This window comes from Neodiprion lecontei, chromosome 5, assembly GCF_021901455.1.
Source record: "Neodiprion lecontei isolate iyNeoLeco1 chromosome 5, iyNeoLeco1.1, whole genome shotgun sequence".
NCBI lineage: Eukaryota > Metazoa > Arthropoda > Insecta > Hymenoptera > Diprionidae > Neodiprion > Neodiprion lecontei.
This window is the reverse complement of record NC_060264.1, coordinates 6,445,908-6,464,861: the sequence shown is the minus strand read 5'-3', so window position 1 is coordinate 6,464,861 and position 18,954 is coordinate 6,445,908. Positions and strand designations below refer to the sequence as shown.

The 18,954-nt window shown below is 39.9% G+C and overlaps 1 protein-coding gene across 1 annotated transcript in view; it reads right to left on the bottom strand.

Annotated features, from left to right (window-relative positions):
- Positions 1-18,954, bottom strand: part of LOC107219096 — a 35,767-nt gene that overhangs the window by 5,191 nt on the left and 11,622 nt on the right. The window contains exon 2 of the mRNA XM_015657183.2: positions 22-939. Coding sequence (XP_015512669.1) covers positions 57-938 — 882 coding nt within the window. The 5' untranslated portion in view covers position 939 and the 3' untranslated portion in view covers positions 22-56. The remainder of the gene's footprint in view (positions 1-21; positions 940-18,954) is intronic.

The window sequence follows — 18,954 nt, the reverse complement described above, 5'->3', positions numbered from 1 at the left end:
CCCCTCCCCCCCCCCCCCCCCCCCCCCCCTTACAACAATCGTAAAATCCGATTAATTCAGATCCTCGAGACGTGAACGTAAAGCGGCCTGTGAGCCTGAGGATGGTTTCCATTGAGGTTGCAGAACGTAGCGTCAGGGTGTATAAGCTCTCTGGTATCGCACGGCGAGCCCGGACTGAGGCTGGGGGTCGTCGACGTCTCGATCCTGTCGTTGTTCCCATCCTCCTCGGTTATCTGCTCGAGAAGATGCGCCGGTTGCGGTTGAGGATCGGCCGCGGATGCCGGCGGCGGCGAGTACGCGGGCGGTGGGCTTCGCGGAGGCGATCCGTCGACGTTGGGCTCCGTCTCGTCGACGGAGAGGGTGCCGGAGGAGACGACGGCCTTGAGCTGCTTGGCGCGCCTCGCGTGTCGAGTGGTAAGACCGCCGGTCTCGACGTCGCGTTCCAAACGGTGTCCGGACCTCGACCTTGTCAGCTGTCGCTGGACGTACTCCTCCAGGTCGTCCTCTTCCTTCTTCGCTATCACCTTGTTCAATACGATCAGGAAGATGCCCATCACCGAGGCGAATATCCCCGTCGCCACTAGCTCGTTCCACCAACCGCCGCTCGATTTCGAACTCCAGCTGGCCATGTCGCCCGGCAGTAGGCCGCTGGCCAAGAGGAAGGCCCCGAGGACCAGGAAGACGACACCGATGTGGAGCATGCCCACGGACGTCACCACCTTCGAGTCGAGCACCCCCTCCCCCGCGGCTCGGTGAACCTGGGCCGCGTGGTGGTGACGGGGGTGGTGGTCCAGCGAGCCGGTCGATGCTCTCGGTGACGTCAAACCGCTCTCGCCGCTCTGGGCGCTGTAACGGCGCTCGCGGGCGCGACGCTGCTCGTCCCGACGCTTGCGCTGACGCTTGATCGCCAGCGCCGAGTGCAAGCCCACCGTGTACATCCTGCAACACCGGAAACACAACCGTCAGATTCAAATTCGAGATCTATGTCGTCTCTGATTTGGGTCTCGTCTTTGCTAATTCGTTTCATTTCATTCTTTCGATTTTTCTCGTCACTCTCTGATTCTACTTTGCATCTATATTCTCGTTATTTTTTTTTTCTTTTTCTTTTTTTTTTTTTTTTTTTTTTTATTCTGGACTATATACACGTATCAGGCAGTTAGTTTTTACGCCTTGATCGTCAGACCGATAGTTACAGGATGCACGCTGCAGGTCTCGCTGTGTTATATCGTATCGGCGATTTTATACATACGTCTATGTATTTATATACATATAGGTGTATATGAAGTTATACTCTACGGCACATACACACAATACGCGATCATGCACGCTGGTATTATTTTTACGTATGACATGTTAAGCGTCTTAGAGATAGCAACGATTCGCATGGCTGGTCTAGACTGGAATAATGATTTTCTTAAAATTAATGCACAGAAGTAAGGATAAAGCTAAATTGTGGAAGTATTATTAACTCAAAATGGCTTTGAAAGTCGTTAATTTGTTCGATTTCATTCCGTGACAATATTATTGTCGGGAATAATGTAACTTTTTAGGCAGAACTTTTTCCACTTCTCGAAATCAAGATCTGCGGTACAATTTCGTGAAAAAAGTGTCTCGTTGTTTGCAGAATTTAAGGAAATAGTCTACTGTACAAAATCAGTCACCGCAGAGAGCAAAATCTATTAGATTTTTAACCACATTTAAACGATATAAAATGAAAATTTACTTTACAATTTTTTTATTCTCCCATTTCATTTTAGGAAACTCATCGTTTACCTCGATTTGATAAATACTCAAGGTGCGGTTATCTCGTGATAAAATGATCGCAAAAGCGTCGAGTTTTAACTCGCTAATATTCATAAGCACATTTAATTTCCGACAAAAAGTAAAAAGCACCGTTAAATTGTCATCGCGTCGTTACTTTTAAAGAAAATTAAAACCCTAGTGAATTAACCTGAGGATGATACTATGGCCGAGTACTACAGCAAACGTACAGAAATTTTCATTCACTTTCGTACTTAATTCAGCCAACTTGAAAGAGATTTCTTCTGAACTCTCCGAGCCAGAGAGCGATTCACGTATATACAATACACGGACATATGTATCAGGTATAGAAGTGGTTGGAATTTTTAATCGTTTCAAGATCCCTTGAAGCAAGTTTATTTCAAGTGAGAATGGCTAGTGATTTTTCGCTTTCCGAAGCTTTCCAGCTCTTGATAATGAAAAAGCCGGCATTTCAGAATGGAACGAAATTAAAGGAACAGTATTGTGAAAAATCGTCTCTCCAATAAAAACTAAACGACGTCTCATTGAATATTCTATTTTTCGAACCACATAAAAAAACTGAGGATCATCGGAAGTGAGATCGGACCAGAAGTTTAACAAGGAATTTGGCTGAAACAACAGTCATTTGTTCGTTTCTGGTTTTATCACCGGCATCGTTATTTTTTATAATAATAAAAAAAACCGCGAATGAACAATCCGTGTTTCATCTGTTCATCCGAAACTCGTACATGTACCATTTCCTCCCGCGAACTTTAACAGAAGGCAAAAGCTCCGAAGTCTTTCATTTGGTTATATCCACTCTTGTGGAATTCCAAGAATTATCTCTAGCGCGTATCAGCAAATGCACACGTACAAAAGTTACTCGCTTGATCTACTCTGGTTGACGCGGAGTTGAAACAACTCCGAAGGGTTTCACAGTTACGCCATGCGTCTAGCCGGCTGATGATTAATATCGTTACAGCTCGGGAGTTCCATTGTACACAACACGGTGAATAAACGGAAAATTATCATCTCGATTCCGCCGGCGGCTAATCGCGGGGCGCGAGCAGGAATTGGCTTTGCAAAATCGGGGCGGGATTGAAATTTCGAATTTGAAAAGTTCCGAAAGCCTCAATTTCCGAGCTTTTGGCGGCGAAAGTTGAAGTAAAGAAATCGAACTTTTACGAAACATCAAAGTTTCGAATGGTCCGAAGCCTGACGCTCAAAGTTCCGAAAGTGCGAAAATGAGAGAGTTGAAAAATCTGAAACGTCGAAATTCCGAAAGATCCGAGATTTTCAGTTTTGTGAATTTTCCGACTTGAGGAAATTTTACCACTTTGATCTTTCTCTTGCATTTTCGATACTTTTCATTCCGATTTTCGGTTTTTCTGATTTTTTACACCCACTTATTGAGTAAACTACGCTTTCTAAGTTATTACTCTATGGGAACTTTGGTCAATTGTAACTTGAATTTTTGAAATCTTGCATCGTCGTGTTTCCGATCAAACGAAACTTTGTTGTCTCTTCAAAGTTTGATTCATCACCTCAACTTTCACCACCAAGTGATTCGAAATTGGGCGCTATCGGAGCTTCAACTCCTCCTCGTAAAATCGCTTTCATCCCTGTTTCGCTCTTTATTTCGCGTCAGGAATCATGACAAACGAGTTGGTATTGAAACTGCGTCTTCCGCTGACGGATCGATCGCCTTCTCGGAAAATTGGAATTTTTACCAACTTCCGGTTCAGATATCATGTATTATAGCCCCCTTCATCGGAGCTTACAAATATTATACATGTCACGTGCTTCGTGAATGTCATTTGCCAGCTCACTCAAGTCGGCGGATAAATATTAAAGGTACGTCGTGAAATCATAGCTAACAATAAGTGATCAAACGATCACCTGTCTTTTTGCGTTTAGCTTTAGAATGTGAAACGGAACTCGCAAAGCTTGAAACCTTCCAACTTTTGTCTGGAGAAAGATGCCGAGCTTCCGGCGACGATGACTTCAATCAAGGCAATCGGCGCAGCTTAAGGCTCTCTAAACCGACGACGCGAAACGTGCCGAAGCTTGAATACTTTCGATATAAATTTTGATGTATCGTCGACTCGGTGTTCATACCTTCAAACCGTTAGAAATCACGTCTCGTCTCGAGTTTCAAATTATTTTTATAGACCGTAGAGAAGTTGAAATCCGATTAAAATACGTTGGAAAAATTAACGATTGAAATATCTTGGGTAAGAATTAATTGTAACGATTAAAATTGCATGTTGTACTGTGAACCATTAACTGATGGGAAAGAAAAGTGAATTTTCGAAATTGATGGAAAAATTGCACAGGGAGTAAAAACGATACCGTGTGTAAAGAAAAACGGCGCGTATTATATTCACCTTTGGAATAATCAAAGGTCCGGTGAAACGAAAGCTGGAAAGTTTCCTGAAAAATATTTCGGTAAAGAAGAAAAGGAAAAGCTGACTGCTTCGTTCAATTTTCCGGCTTTAATTTCTACCTTTTTTGCCACGGACTCGTAACGAGCAGACTCTGGAAGATTGAAAATCTCGATTACAGTGCGCCCGAGTGATTTCATATAACATAACAAAGTCACCCGGTTTCTAGGCAAGGCTGGACAGCAGGTGGCAACTGTTTAAATTCGGGGGATACAGAATCGACTAAAGGGGCTACTTTTAAACGAATCTCGCATGCGATCTCAGCGTAAAGACTCGCTTCCGCTTGATTTAAACCTGCGGTAACCGAGCAGCCCCCAAAATTATACGGATCACGATATTCGCCCGACTGTGCAGACCGAAATCTGAAAAAATTTTACACGTTTCCACTTTTTAAGGGTGGTCGTTACCCTTTCGTGCTCGACTTTTAAGTCAGGCTTCAATACTTGCTACTGACACGAAAAGCTCCGTGAATAACCAACGTTTACGTTTATCATATTCATTTCGAGGTTTGAAATTTGAAAAATGGTCTGTTGTTGGCTGAGTTGTTACACTTTCTGAATCTCGACGAGACTCGACTTTTCACCTCATATCTTCGAAACTAAAAATTCTTATTTCGACACGGTACATTTATCGTGATTTTATCAAATTTTAGCACGTCGTTTATTTATAACTCGCGAAGTTTAGTTCGCGTGCGAATGATTTTATTCCATGAAAAAACTAGGCGCTAGAATCAAATGCATAATAAATTTCATCAAATTTTTACGTGTGAGAACGATCTGGAAGTTATCGTGCGAAACTTGTTGAGAAACATTGTTTAAAGTTTGTTGAAAAGTTGTAGTTCATTTTAAAAATGTCCAAGTTTGTTGAAAAATAATTGTTGGTTATTCACGAACCCTTTCGTAGTAAAAGCAGCTATTCAAAGTTGACTTAAAAGTTAGGCGCAAAGGCCTCCGTTTTATAATCGCATTTACAATACCTGGTCAATCCTTAAACCGGCACAATAAAATAAGGCTGATGTTGGTAAAGCTATTGTAATAATTAACGTTTCGTACAATCGTTATTTTACAATTGCAGGAGTGTTTAAAATTCAGTAAATCATAACAAGGCAAAACGTATTTACATTTTGAAAACTTGACTACTTCAAACTCACTACAAACTTGAAAAATAGTAATTTCTTCTCTCTAATATTTCGTCACCTTAACGTTACTGTAACTTCAGCCTCGTACAATAAACTCATTTGTCACAAAATGATGCAAAGCTGAACATCGTACAGATATTTTTAGTGGAAATTGACTGCGAATATTGACGATCTTTGACAGGAGGAGGAAGAAAGAGACAGAGAGAGAGAGACAGATAGAGAGAGAGAGAGAGAGAAGGATGAACACGAAATGACGCATGGAAATTTGATAAGCTCGGTTACTCTCGGTGCTGAATATTCTACGCAACGTAAATTTGCGAGGTCGGCAATTGTTGAGAGAATTAGGGCTTCGCCGAAGGGCTGAATTTCTGTGAGCATTGTAAATACAGTGCTGAATTGAATTCCCCCATCCATTCTGGATTTCTTCGGACGTGAGCGGAAAAGATTTTCGTACCACTTGGGTAATATAGGTGGGGTAGATGTATCATCACACCAATTTGGTACGAATGGTGGATGCGATTAATTTCCCTGCAAATAAATCTGCCCGTTAATGTCGTTCGGGCTTGTATAATATACGAGATTATAGGAACGCAAATCGCTTGGCAAACGAGATTGTAATTTGTTCCGTAATCGTTCATTGGTTCCTTTGATTCTCGCCGAAATTTCAAGTCACGTGCGGCATGGTCAGTTTTAACTTCTAAGGCTTGTGGAAATGTGTCAGGCACGGGTAGAAAATTATTACCATCATTAGAAAGAGTAGAATTTGGATTGTAAACAGTAAATTTCTCAAGTCAATAGGGTTCAATTTTATTGGAATAATTTCCACTTGAGGTGTAAAGTAATAATAACAATAATAAACAAACGTCGCAATTTGTTTCGAGTAAAAAAAAATTCAAGTTCTTAATAATATTAGAAAATTCACTCGCTGGAGAGGCAGTGAGAAAAATAATACATCAATGTATATTCAAAAGCTAACTTTTTTTAGTTTCAATTTCAGAGGTTTAAATTTTTATCCATCCTTATCGGGCACGTCTTTTCATAAAATTGAACTTGATCGACGTTAATCGGAGCTTTCAATCCTCTATTCTATAAGTTTCTTTCGTTTTTCGTGCATTCTGAAATGAAAAATGTTGTTTGTGCACGGTCGGAAATGGAGAGTATCGGCAAAAGCGTATATCGCGTTCAACTTCAACGTCGTGACGTGTTGCAGTCCGGCCGTTAGATATACTCAAGGGTCATAAAATTCTCCCGGATCTCGGCGTTTTCGAAGAAACGGAGAAAACTTTTACATCGAGCTCCACGTAACGACAAGCCTCTCAAATTTATTCCAACGTCTGAGTTTCGCTATATATTAAATTTTTTTCCTTATTACGCGGAGAAATACCGATCGGTTTAACGACGACTTTCCCTCGCTTGTCCCATTTCAATGTGATCAGGAGGGGTAACAAGCCGGGAATCGTTGCTGATTTTTCTCCCGGGATCGATAAAAACAGGAGCAAGAAAAAATTGATAAAACGTTGTTTTATTCCAGGGAACGTGCCTCGTCACTGTTTGCTCCATCTTTTTATTTTTTCTTTCAGGTGAATGGAATTTTCCGAGGCCTGAACAACCCTCTCGGATATTTATAGGATGATATCATAGACCAGCGATTCCCAGGGTGGAAACTTTCATCCAGTGGCTACTCATCCAGGCTAAGAGAACAAAAGCTCGCCGGCATTGTAAGATGAACAATTTCGCGGTGACTCTGCACGCGCTGAGAGGATGTGGAAATTAAAAGGGACGGAATTTTCCAGCTCTGCTGAGTAAGTGCCCGGCTTGTTGGAGCCACGAGTGCCGATCGACGCTTCTTTTACGCGGCAAGATGGCCGCCTGTTCTCTTACGAAGCTTCAACTCGAGTGAACTTTTGTCCGGAGTGTGTGCTTGTGAGTTATAAATCCAAACTTCAACCATCCCAAACGCACAAGGCGTTCGAAAATCCTCAATGCAGACGTGACTGAAACGGTCTGAGTATGGCGTTGAATAAACGTACAGGAATGTAGTCGATACGGAAATTCTATAAGAGAGTCTGATGATTGATTGTCTGCTCACCGGAAGTAGGTACCTCAAAGTGGATGAATTTCAATTTTTACTTTTTCCAATTTCGTTTCAATTTTCATCGCTGGCTGCGTAAGATTTTCACAACAAAAAAACTTTTCATTTCTATGATATTTTAGATCGTATGGATTATATTTTGACGACAGAAGCCGCAGTCAATGATTCGTCTGTATTCGTCAAAATGGGGTTTGACAAATTTTCTACGAGTCGTTTGTAAGGCCTCAACGCGAAGCGTCGGTCATACGGTATAAAATATCGAAGAAAAATCCGTAGCCTGTACTATTATTTTTACTTCATTCGGTATTCCAACGTTTTTCATTATTCGGATGTGCGTTAATTCTATTATTTTTTTTTACAATAAAAAGGGAAGCCTGCAGATTTCCAAAACTCGATATTTCTAATCCCTTTTCAGTCTCGGGAAAACTGGACACAACAAGTTGCGTCACAGATCCAAATCAAAGTGTATTTTATATTTTTATAATGATTCCATTCCACGACGATGCATGAACAACTTTTGCCACTAATTGCGACAGTCTGAAAATTTCTCGGCTTGTCTTTCTCTTCTTTCTTATCTAGTCTGAAGGGTTCTTGAGTTACGGATTAGCCACAGGCTCATTCTTGCCCGATACTCGACAACGTTCACTTTCAAGAGAGCCTACATGTACGGTTGCTCATCGACACTAGAATTATATTTTTCGATTGTGGTAAAAAAATTAAAAACTAGTCAAGGACCGAGCGGTAACCGGAACTAACAAATTTCTCTCAGTGTACGATCGGACGCAATTTGTTTTCGGCAAAGAAAAAACAAAAGGAAAAAAGAAAAATTTTTCCACAGTAATCCACACCTCCCGTAATATATTGTTGTCGATTTTCACACTTGGTAAAATCTGACCCGAGCAGTATTCGGGCAACGTGTCGCGTTATCAGCAGCCCGTAAACCCTCGGGGTGAAAATATCGCGGACCGGAAATGAGGAAGTGGGATCAGACCTTTCGGGGATAAGGGCTTAAAGGTGCGACTCTGTATACGAACGAGACGTATAAAATAAGGCGTTTTATCCGCGATATGACGCGGTATGAAATGTAGGCCGCATCTAGCTGCCGGTGCGGAGGTTTGCTACCCAGATAAGGTGGGTATCTCGAAGCAGCCTTCGTTGTGCTTCGCAGATACCGCCGTCATTGGCCGGCAGACGTTGTTCATTTGCGGCAGTCCCTGAACGACGCTGCGGGAGAAACTTCAATTCGAATCGGGGTCCCGTTCACTCGTACGGATACCTTGTTCAAATACCTTGGCAAAAACCCGGGCATTGTTCGCCAGTCGTTTCGTTCCGATAACAGAAGTACGTTACCTTGCAGTTCCGTTTCTTGCTGTCTTTCGCACTTTCTTTATCTCCCGCTCTGGCCATCGATTTGTTTTTACAACGGTTCACCTTCTTATTCTCATCCCGTTGTTGTGTGTATGGAAAATTCCGTGCTAACCCGACCATTTTTGATTTTGTTTTAAATTTATTCTGCAATTAATCCAACTCTGGAACAGTAGCCTGAATTTTGTTTAGATTTTTCATTCGACTGCTCGACTGTTTACAAATATTGAAAATGATCTTTTTTTAAAATTCTCGAAAAGTTCTCAGAGACTATATTTTCTATGTTCCATTATCGAGTGATTTTTGACTATTATTCTCGCACATTCAACTTTTCTTTATCGACTTTGTAGTGAAATCGTTGTGCAGTAGATTAAAAAATTTCAAAAAAATTCAGGGTAGTCGGACGGTTGGGAAAATTGGAGAAAAATTATTGAACAAATTAAAAAATGGCGAGGGTCAGGCGTTGGTTGGGTCGGCACGGAATTCCCCGTATATGTATCTATACCTATCATACGTGAGCCGTTGCTATACCGACCGGGAAAAAATAAGGGAATGAGAATTGTTTTCCCCCCTCGATTACCTACACTGCGAGTAGGAAAGCATCGGGGAGGGTAATAATTCGAGATATATGTATGTATGTATATATATATATATATATACGGTGTTGCGGGATTGGAGCATTGCGTAACGTACGTGTATTGAATAAGCTGACGCGTGAGGAAAACTTTTCTTCCAATACGGCGCAAATCGGAAGCATCGATATTTCATGTAGGTACGGATGGATCTACGGTCGCGCAGTTTGGCGAAGTGTGAAAATCGAGTCGAAGCTCGGAGCTTATAAACCGGGCGGTGAATTGAGACGAAAAACGCGAGGCGGTCAATCGTCCGGAAATCGAATAACGAGTCTCCCAAGTTCCGAGTTTGAGATTTCCGCAGGTTGATTGCCGCGTGAAAAACGCCAAGGTGGCGTGTCTTCGCGTGTTATTTTAATCGGAACCCGATCGAGGCAGCGCGGTGTTTCCGGAAACTGATCACGGATCTTTGATTCTTTCGAGAAATCGTTGAAACTCACTTTTCTCGACGTTGTGAAATTCGGGGAGTTCAAACTTTGCCAAGATTTCGAACTCGAATACCTGCTTTAGAGGAAAGAAACGAAAAATTTACGGAGGAGAATTCAAACACCGAGTTTTTGTCGTCTTGATCTCCATTTATTCCCTCGCGAAACGGATTCCTAAAATGTTGCAGATGCGTTTCATAAAACGCACCTCGAGTTCGGGAAACTTGACGTTTTTTGAGGAGCATGCGATGAACGTGAAAATGCGCGCGTTAAAAGCACAAATACCGTAGAACGTTTTGACCGTCAAGAGACGTGTTTCGCTGCATTTGCGGAAAGAACTTTAGCCTGCAACGATGTGAGAAGCTTTAAAAGTGTAAAAGTTGCACCGAGGGTTTAAAACGAGATATCAAATATGCATAGCTTACCCATCAGAGCTGATTATTTTTTACAAGCTGAGCTAAATTCTCGAGGCATGTATAATGCATATGCCGCGTAAAAAATTAACCTTCAGGCTTTCGTCACGATCTTTTTTTAAAGCGGACTAGGCATCGAAAAATGTCGTATTTTTCCGTTTTTTCTTCTTCTTTTTTTTTTTTTTTTTCGTTTTCTTTTACTACAATCTTTTCCAAACATTTTGGCTTTGACGGATGAAGATGGAGTAAAAATTCAATTTGCTTTTATAATCTACTGAGAAAACTTACGCTATTTTTGTTATTTCTAAGTTGTTTGCCACATTTTTGTCGATGAAAATTAGTGGTACAGGTGAAAAAAATTACTAACAATAAAGTAAGATATCGAGCGTTGAAGACAATCGTATCAAAGTAATATTTACATGCGGTTTTTTGTAAACAATATTTGCCTATTAGTTTTTCCACGCCAACTCAAAACCGTTTTAAGATATCGTCTTGACTTTTTTTCTTTAATGAAGATATCAACTTTCTCTACAAAGTAAACCGACACCTATGTACAGAAATAAACTCATTATCGCTGTTATTATAACAAATGTTATCCATTTTTCGATGCTTATCAAATCTTAGCCGCCATTTTTTTCATTTTTGTATTTTTTCAAAAAATTTTGGTTTAGTCTGTAGAGGAACATCCTACGCAGAGAATGACACTTGGAAATTGTCGAAAACTGTAACTCTGTTCACTCGGAATCGTGGCAATAAGGAAGCAGCGCATAAAATACGTGGTATTTTTTATCCGCCCATATCTCCTTTAAATATTTATATTTTTGAAACTCTAACCACTGAATTTAATAGCCAAAACTCCAATAAAAACGTTGTAAAAAAGAAAATGTCTGTACGTTGTTTCGGTTCTTCACAAATACCATTTGAATTTCATCCTAGTTTTGGCCTATTTTCGCTGCCTACTTTCCTTAACCTTAAACCCTTCGCATATATATTATTTCGTCGCGAAGAGTCTCGCCTAGTCAACTTTAAAACATATTTCCCAACTCGCGTATCCGTTTCCAGATTTCCGGATGCCGGAGTTGCTGAATCAATTTTATATCCTAAAATTCTCTGAAATATCGCGTAAATTTGACGACTCCCGCTCGATTTTACCGCATAAGAATGCCATATAATGCTAATGACGCCTTGATCAACTTTCAGCGTAAGTTAATACTCGCCGAGTCACTCAAACCAACGTCCAATAAAACCCGTCTTTATCCCGCGGCCAGAGAAGGGAGTATAATTCTAGCAATAAATGGAACACGAAGGAATTCGCAGCCTCGACGACGCCGTCGTCAGACTAGAACGGCGCCTCTGGAGCTTTGAGCTTGCAACGACTTCTCGGTCAGCGGGCGATTCCCGACGCGCGTTTCGAACCAATTAACAAAATTAAATTACTCTAGAAGGGGAATTGAGAGGAACTCGGTTGACACAAAATCCCAGATCCTGGATTATAAAATTTCACCCTTATTTTAATTATGCGAAAAAATTTACGAGTGTTCACGCGTTACCGGAAAATCACTCCCCGAGGTTTAGTCTAAAATATTTATCCTCGATCCGCCAAATTGGCAAAAGTCGATCGCGTTCCATTTTTCGCAGATAAATCGTCACCGGACTAACTTAATCCGGTTAATTAAGTTGATCTTTTATTGCTCCATCAAATGGGATCCGAATTTCTTATCCTCGGCGTACAAATAACGTCGAGCTTTGATTGAATCGATAGAACTTCACCCGCCTGTAAATACAACTTTTCTAACAAAAACGTCTGAAATTATCCGAAAAATTATTCCTGCGCGACTTCGCTCGTCCAAAATCAGGTAACGTCATATTTACTCGTCAGGTTCTTTTCTGCGCCTTATATGTGTGTTATGTGATCAAGCAACGTAGGGTTTAATGTTTCACCGTAGCAATTGCGAGTTTCTTTGCTTACTCCCTTCGCGCTAAGTGCGAACAAAGCGTGAACAAACGTCTGGAGGCGTTTTCACAGAAACTACAGCGACAAGCGTTGAACAAAAATCGGTCGATCGATAGATACAAAGGCGGTAAATTTCGCATTTGTAGTTTCAATCACGCGAACAAAGCGTCTGCAAGTATATACCGTGGGAACAACTCTCCCGATTCCTAATTTTTTTTTTACTTCTGATAATTATTGAGAAATATAACACGCGTTTACGTGGGACGATAAGTTGAGTTGTTTGCTGTTATGTAACAATGTGGGAGGGAAAAGACCGCCAATTAACCCTTTGAGTCACACACAATTGTGCTAAGTCAACTTTTATGACAATATAATATGCTGTGATTCTTGGGGTTGCTGGTTACGAATTTGAAATCAGATTTTCAAAAATTCAAGATGGCGGATGTAATATAGTGAACAAAAATTTTTAATCTGTTCGAATACGGTCAAAAAAACTCTGCGCAGGGGATTTCGGGATCGTTGATCGGATTCGCCGTACTGAATTTTGAAAATCTGATTTTAGATTCGTAATCAGCGACCTTCAAAAACACCTGGACACGATTTTTTCTCCCGATTGGATCGAATTTGAAATTTTTATGCACCATATCCGATCCACCATCTTGAATTTTTTAAATCCTATTTCAGATTCGTAATCAGCTACCCCAAAGACTTATAATTTATGCAAAACATGCATATGGAACGAATTATTACTTCAATTTTGACGAGTCTTTTCAATCAATCTGTTTCTAACAATAATAATTTACGCTATATCGCAATAATTATTCTCGAGTATTAAAAACGTATCAGTACACTATCAGACATCAAAAAAAGTCGCAAAGAAATATGTTTTCAAAGATCTCAAAATATTAGAAATATATAGAAAATGTATCGCAGTTACAGTTCTGGCTGATACATAATTCCGAATTTCCGACCCTCTCGCAGTCTTGTAGCTGACATCAATAAAACAAGACACTCTCTTTCGCCGCGTTGAGCACTTTCTCCGAAAATTCTTCTCCTTTCGAACACTGACAATTACCTACGAATCGATTCTTCAGTCTATCCCAGCAAAGGTCTTCCCTCAGAATACAATTTTTGCTCGTCACGATGTAGATACAATCCGGTTCTTTGGATCTAATTTAACCATTTCCGCGGTCATTCGCGTTTCTTATAAGATATTTCCTCGTCACAGAGATATTATACAAGCAAATATTCGTTAAACGTACATACATGGAGGACTCTTAGCAGTAGTAGTAGATTTATTGCTTAATTTTCCTGTGAATTTTTGCAACAGAGTTACATTTTTTTCTCTATATCTGCTTCACGAATTTCGGTGCAGGTTTTTACAGACTTTCAAATTTCTCTATCAGTATTTGTACCTACCTATCGTCTAGGATTAATGCGAAAAATGTTGACAATAATTTTACCCGTGCGTAATTACCACGTTCAACGATATAAAACAACTTAATATAATCGTCCTAGTTCGAAGGAAGACTGTATAGAGTTAATCCTCCGACTTCTATAAAATTGTCAACAAATTAATTTCTGCATCATTCTATCTCTGGCAGAACATAACTGACAATATTCGCTATCATCTCTAACGATTCTAATTGTATTACAATTTAGTAATCTCAACTGGTATATCACTCTTAAACCATCCAATGGCATATTAAGAAGAAACTACAATTCCGCTCCTTCCACAACGTCGATTTCTACACAAATTAATAAACAAGAAGCTTAAATACCTCTTTTTCCAATCGTCGCTTATTAAACAATCGGTAGACTTCTGTACGTACAATATACGCGGTAAAAACTGATGCGGAGAAAACGTGACGTACGGTTTATAAAAAGTATATCTCGCCGAATTTTCGCCACATATAACGTACAAGGTATACTTATACGAGGTCTTTCGGAATACAATACTCGGTTCGGTGGGTCGGTGCAGGGGTGTGGGGGTTGGGGGAGGATTTCCCTACCCTCGTACCACCCTCACGACCACCAGGAGCCTCGGGAACAACCGTGGCACGACGACCACCACCCTCGCCGGATCAATACACGCCTCCAACGCTGTCTGCAGCTGGTATTTCACCTGGGTTATACCTACACCATACATCCACCATACCGATGCTTTTACATACACGCACGTCTATGTACCAAAGGTTGTGTGTCGCGTTAAGGTGCGCGGGACTTGCCTGTATCGGACCACCAAAGCTCAGGATTACTCGTTCTCTTCTTTCTTCGTTTCCTTTTTTTTACTCTCTCTCTCTCTCTCTCTCTATACTTTTCCCGTCATTTTCCTTGTGCCTTTTCGCCATCTCCTCTTTCTCTCTTTCTATTTTTCCTCTCGCGGCCAGCTTCATTTCTTCCTTTTCTTCTTCATCTCGTTTCTTTCCATTGATCCTCGAGCCAACCGACAGAATTACGAGAAAATTACACGCGTAGGGTGTTTAAACGGCTAAATTGAAGCCGCGTGCTTCTCTTTGGGGGAAAAAGACGCGGAATTTCCACGAGTTAGTTTATACCACCAACTTCTACATCTCACAGACACGTATGTACTTCGGGTTTTTTCACCAGCTCAGTAGTCTGTTTATGACCTGAAGAATTTTTTTTTGTCAGTTTAATTATCTCGTATACAACGTTTATACCTACGTTTATGTTATGTCGACTCTGATAAAAAAGGGGACGACGACATATCAGCGGCGGCCAAGTTTCGATCAAGTTTATTACGTACGATTTAATTAATTGACAGACAGAATACACATAATTTATATTATATGGAACGATTGTCGCTATATATCTGAGGTATAAAAATCGTCCAATTATACACATGTATAGATATGATACTAGCTTTTCAAATCAGTTTTACAATATAAAATGCATCAATACAAAGCATCGAGTGATTAAAATCGTTGCGATTAATCAAGTATCGTATTGATTTTCTCATCAGAAGAAATATCAACTTTTTTGCAGTCTCGCCTTGTTTTTGATGGAACGGTTGAATTCTGCAAGTTATAATTGACTTGGACGTGGCGGGGAGAAATATTTTTTTCTCTCTTCAACGTCAAGCAATATAAGGATAACAAATTGATTGATGTGATTTCTTAATGAATTCTTTCTCGCGGGTTAGTCGTGGAGAAAACAGGCGCGTGATATTTCGGACAAATTTGAAAATGCGGTGCATTGAGTTTCACGACGTTACGCTATTTTGTCCGTAAAAATATGGCCAATGAACCGTGTCAACAGATTTTTAAGATTGAAACGTTTCATTCCGCTATTATACGGCCGATAAAACTTGTCGAAAAGTATGTGCTTGGTTATAGTCGACGTATCTCCTTGAATATCTGATGTAATAATGATTGCGCCACGGTGTCTCGATCCTGAAGAAACAAAAAAAATAAATAAATAAATAAATCAATAAAAAATAGACCTTCGAAGAGAATCCGTTCAAAAATTACGAAATACACTAGCTAATTAATCAACCGTGAAAACTGGAGAAACAATAATAAGGTTTTGGTATTACGAAACGAAACGGTAAGGTGATCTTTTCAAAGCAAATAATTATACGATAACTACCTACGAAGTTTCTTTATTCAAATGTCTCGGTTTTTCGAAGGATGGAAAAAAGAGAGAAAAGAAAAACATGAAATAAAAACGCTAACACAGGGGCAAAGGGATGTTATTTCACGAAATTTAACTCGTTCGTAACTTAACTTTCGCGTTTTATTTTATTTTTTTCTTCCAAAGCTCGTTTCTTATTACTTTTCATTTGTGGTTACAGTTTTTTTTTTTTTTCTTTTTTTTTTTCCACCGAAACTTTAACTCAGACCTGATACGTCTTTTATGGGAAAAAAACGAGCGAGCGAGTCGACCTGCAGCCGGCATGGAAAATATATAAGCCAGCCGGAGGGATGAAATTTTTCCAACCCTTGAGGTTGGCAGCATCGAAGAGCCCGGCTCACAATTATACCGTATCATCCTCAACCGTGCGGATAATCCGCGGCCGTTCGGCCGCAGTGCTTATCTGTAATCAATCATTTTCTCCACTGCTCGGAAAATTCTGCCGGTCAATTTGCTGTGAGTATGATTGAAACTGACGTCGGCTCTGTTTGTTTTCTGTTTTTTTTTTTTCTTTTTCTCCATCCGAAATTTTTGCGCAACTATAATAAGCCGAGGCAGTGATAAGAAACAAGAAATCGACGGCCAATCCGAAACGTCTGGCAAGTCACTCGGTCTATACGTAATGCGTATCTACGTGTGTTTGCGTGTGTGTATCCGTACGTATATTTACACTTGCGTAGACGTTTGCCGAATATCTATTCAACGCTGATATATTGGCGCCTTGCCACTTCGCCGTTCGTCTTCTGTGATAATTATTGGAACGTCGGACGGTCCGGCAACGGGGGAAAGCGGAGATAGAAAAAAAGTAAAAATTCCCAGTCGAGAGATTACTTCCGGTGACGATCGGCTGATCGACTCCCGGAGTTTTAATTCCGAATCTAATGACATCGGACGGTGATGTTACTTTTTCATGTCGAATGAGCGCGGTGAGTATTTTTTACGGATATATTTCTATTTTCGGTTATTATACAGAATTACGTATGTACGCCCAGAAAGAAATCTATTTGGATAAGAATTTATTGGAAAATATGCTTGTTGAGGTAAATAAAAAATAAATTCATCGTGTTTTACGTACATTTTAATCGATTCGAATAATATTCTCACGCTCTTGCGTTATAAGGAAATTATTTCACAGGGTTCATGTTCGAATGACATTTTTTTTATCTTAAATATGTTGAGAATAATTTTTTTCTCCACGCAGCGTATCGTCAGACTTATATTTTCATTTTTGTCCAGTCATGGATACAAAATGAAATCGATTTAGTAAATAAATCAATTTTATCAGAATCTTTACTCGCGGTAACTCTCAGCGTACTTTCTATGTATTCTTTATTCTTGCAAAAAGCTTCGGAACCGATTTCAAAACAAAACGAGAAAAAATCCGCGACCGGTATTTCATGCAACGTTTCTTTCGCGCGAGAATTACTAACGAAAATTTTTATCGCCAGACCGGCAATCTCGTCGAACCCGCGCTTTACTATCACCGGAAAGTCGATTCGCTCGGGATCCGGGATCCCTATCGCTTTTCGTATTCGTCGAGTCCCACTTTCGTGCGGAATTTTCTCTGTTCTACGTACGATGCGCGAAATGTACACATACAGGTGTCGATGAAATCGCTCGTTGTGCAGAATATTGCAAAAAACCCAAATCCCAGAAAATCGGGACTTGTATAAGTTTCGATATGTCGTACGAACCAAACTCGAAATATATGCTTTGTAAACATGGGAAAAAAAAAATTGATGAATTTATCGAACATGACGATTAATTACAGCGAAAGAATATATTTCGGTTACACCTGATAACACAGTCTATTGTTTTCGCAATTTTTTTATTTTTGTTATTTCTTGCAGGATCAAATAAGAGTCCGTTAGATATATTTGGTAAATTCACAAAATCCATTCTCTGTGCATGAATGTGAGATCCGAATTTCCGGATGTTACAACCTGCATATAATAATCAAAGGCTGGTTTAGACAGATTGAATTTGTTCAATTATTGCCGCTCGATTATTATTTCATCTCAAAGATGTCAGTGTAATACGTCCGTTTGACGTCTGTTATTGACAGTTTATTCACAACATTGTACTACGAGTCGTTGTATATATAACTTGCTGGGATTGTAGCACAGCTTTATATACGGGAGAATTTTTGAGCGGTGACTGATGAACGATGTGTCAAGCATTCAATGAAGCGATAAAATTGAAGTTTTGTAATTAATTAAATTCTAAAAATTTAACGATAGAAATTAAATAATTACGTAACATCCTAGATCAGAAACGGCATCAGAGATAATTCTAATTCAAATTTCGTCGTTAGTTTTCGTACCAAATTACCAGACTATAATTGTAAGAATAAAGTGAAAAGCACAAGTGCTTCTCATCTGATCCTATTTTAGTCATACAGTCAATACCTATTTTAATTACGGGAATTATACAAGTGAAATTTACTTCGTCGGTGAAAATGAGACCGCCAATTGTTTGTTCCAGGAATCCGTAGAATGGTATGATACTAGAAATAAATTAGGGGCTGACTGATAACGAGCCGGTAATTGCAGACAGCTAAATTATACCGAATTCGTGAAATACGAGTTGAACGGAATTGAATTAATCTTCACTCGCAATGAGGAACCAATGCAATTTAATAATACCGGTGAAAGGTTATACGTTCAATTGAAGTGAAATTAGTTAGTTATTCTGGTTAAATTGACTGTAGATTGTTTTGATTTCAGTCGAGAACACATTCTGCGTGTTATTCTAGAAGGAGTCGCTTCTCGCGTACAATAATACAGCATATCTCTGATAACAAAGAGGCGGACTTTTGCATTACAGTGAATTGTGGAATATCGCGTTGAATTTACGAATCGATAATTGCTCGCTCTAAACAGGATCCCAATTATCGCGTATAAATATTTAACGGTATCGCGAGCACGGAGATTTGTTTACAATTTGCAACATCCCTTGTTACGCCTACAGGTGGCAGGAAACCGACCAGAGTGTATACATCACGTTTTCGCATTGAATAGCAAAGCGCTAATTTGTTTTTGGGCTCCTGTCAATTTCGCAAACTCGAAACTTCGGT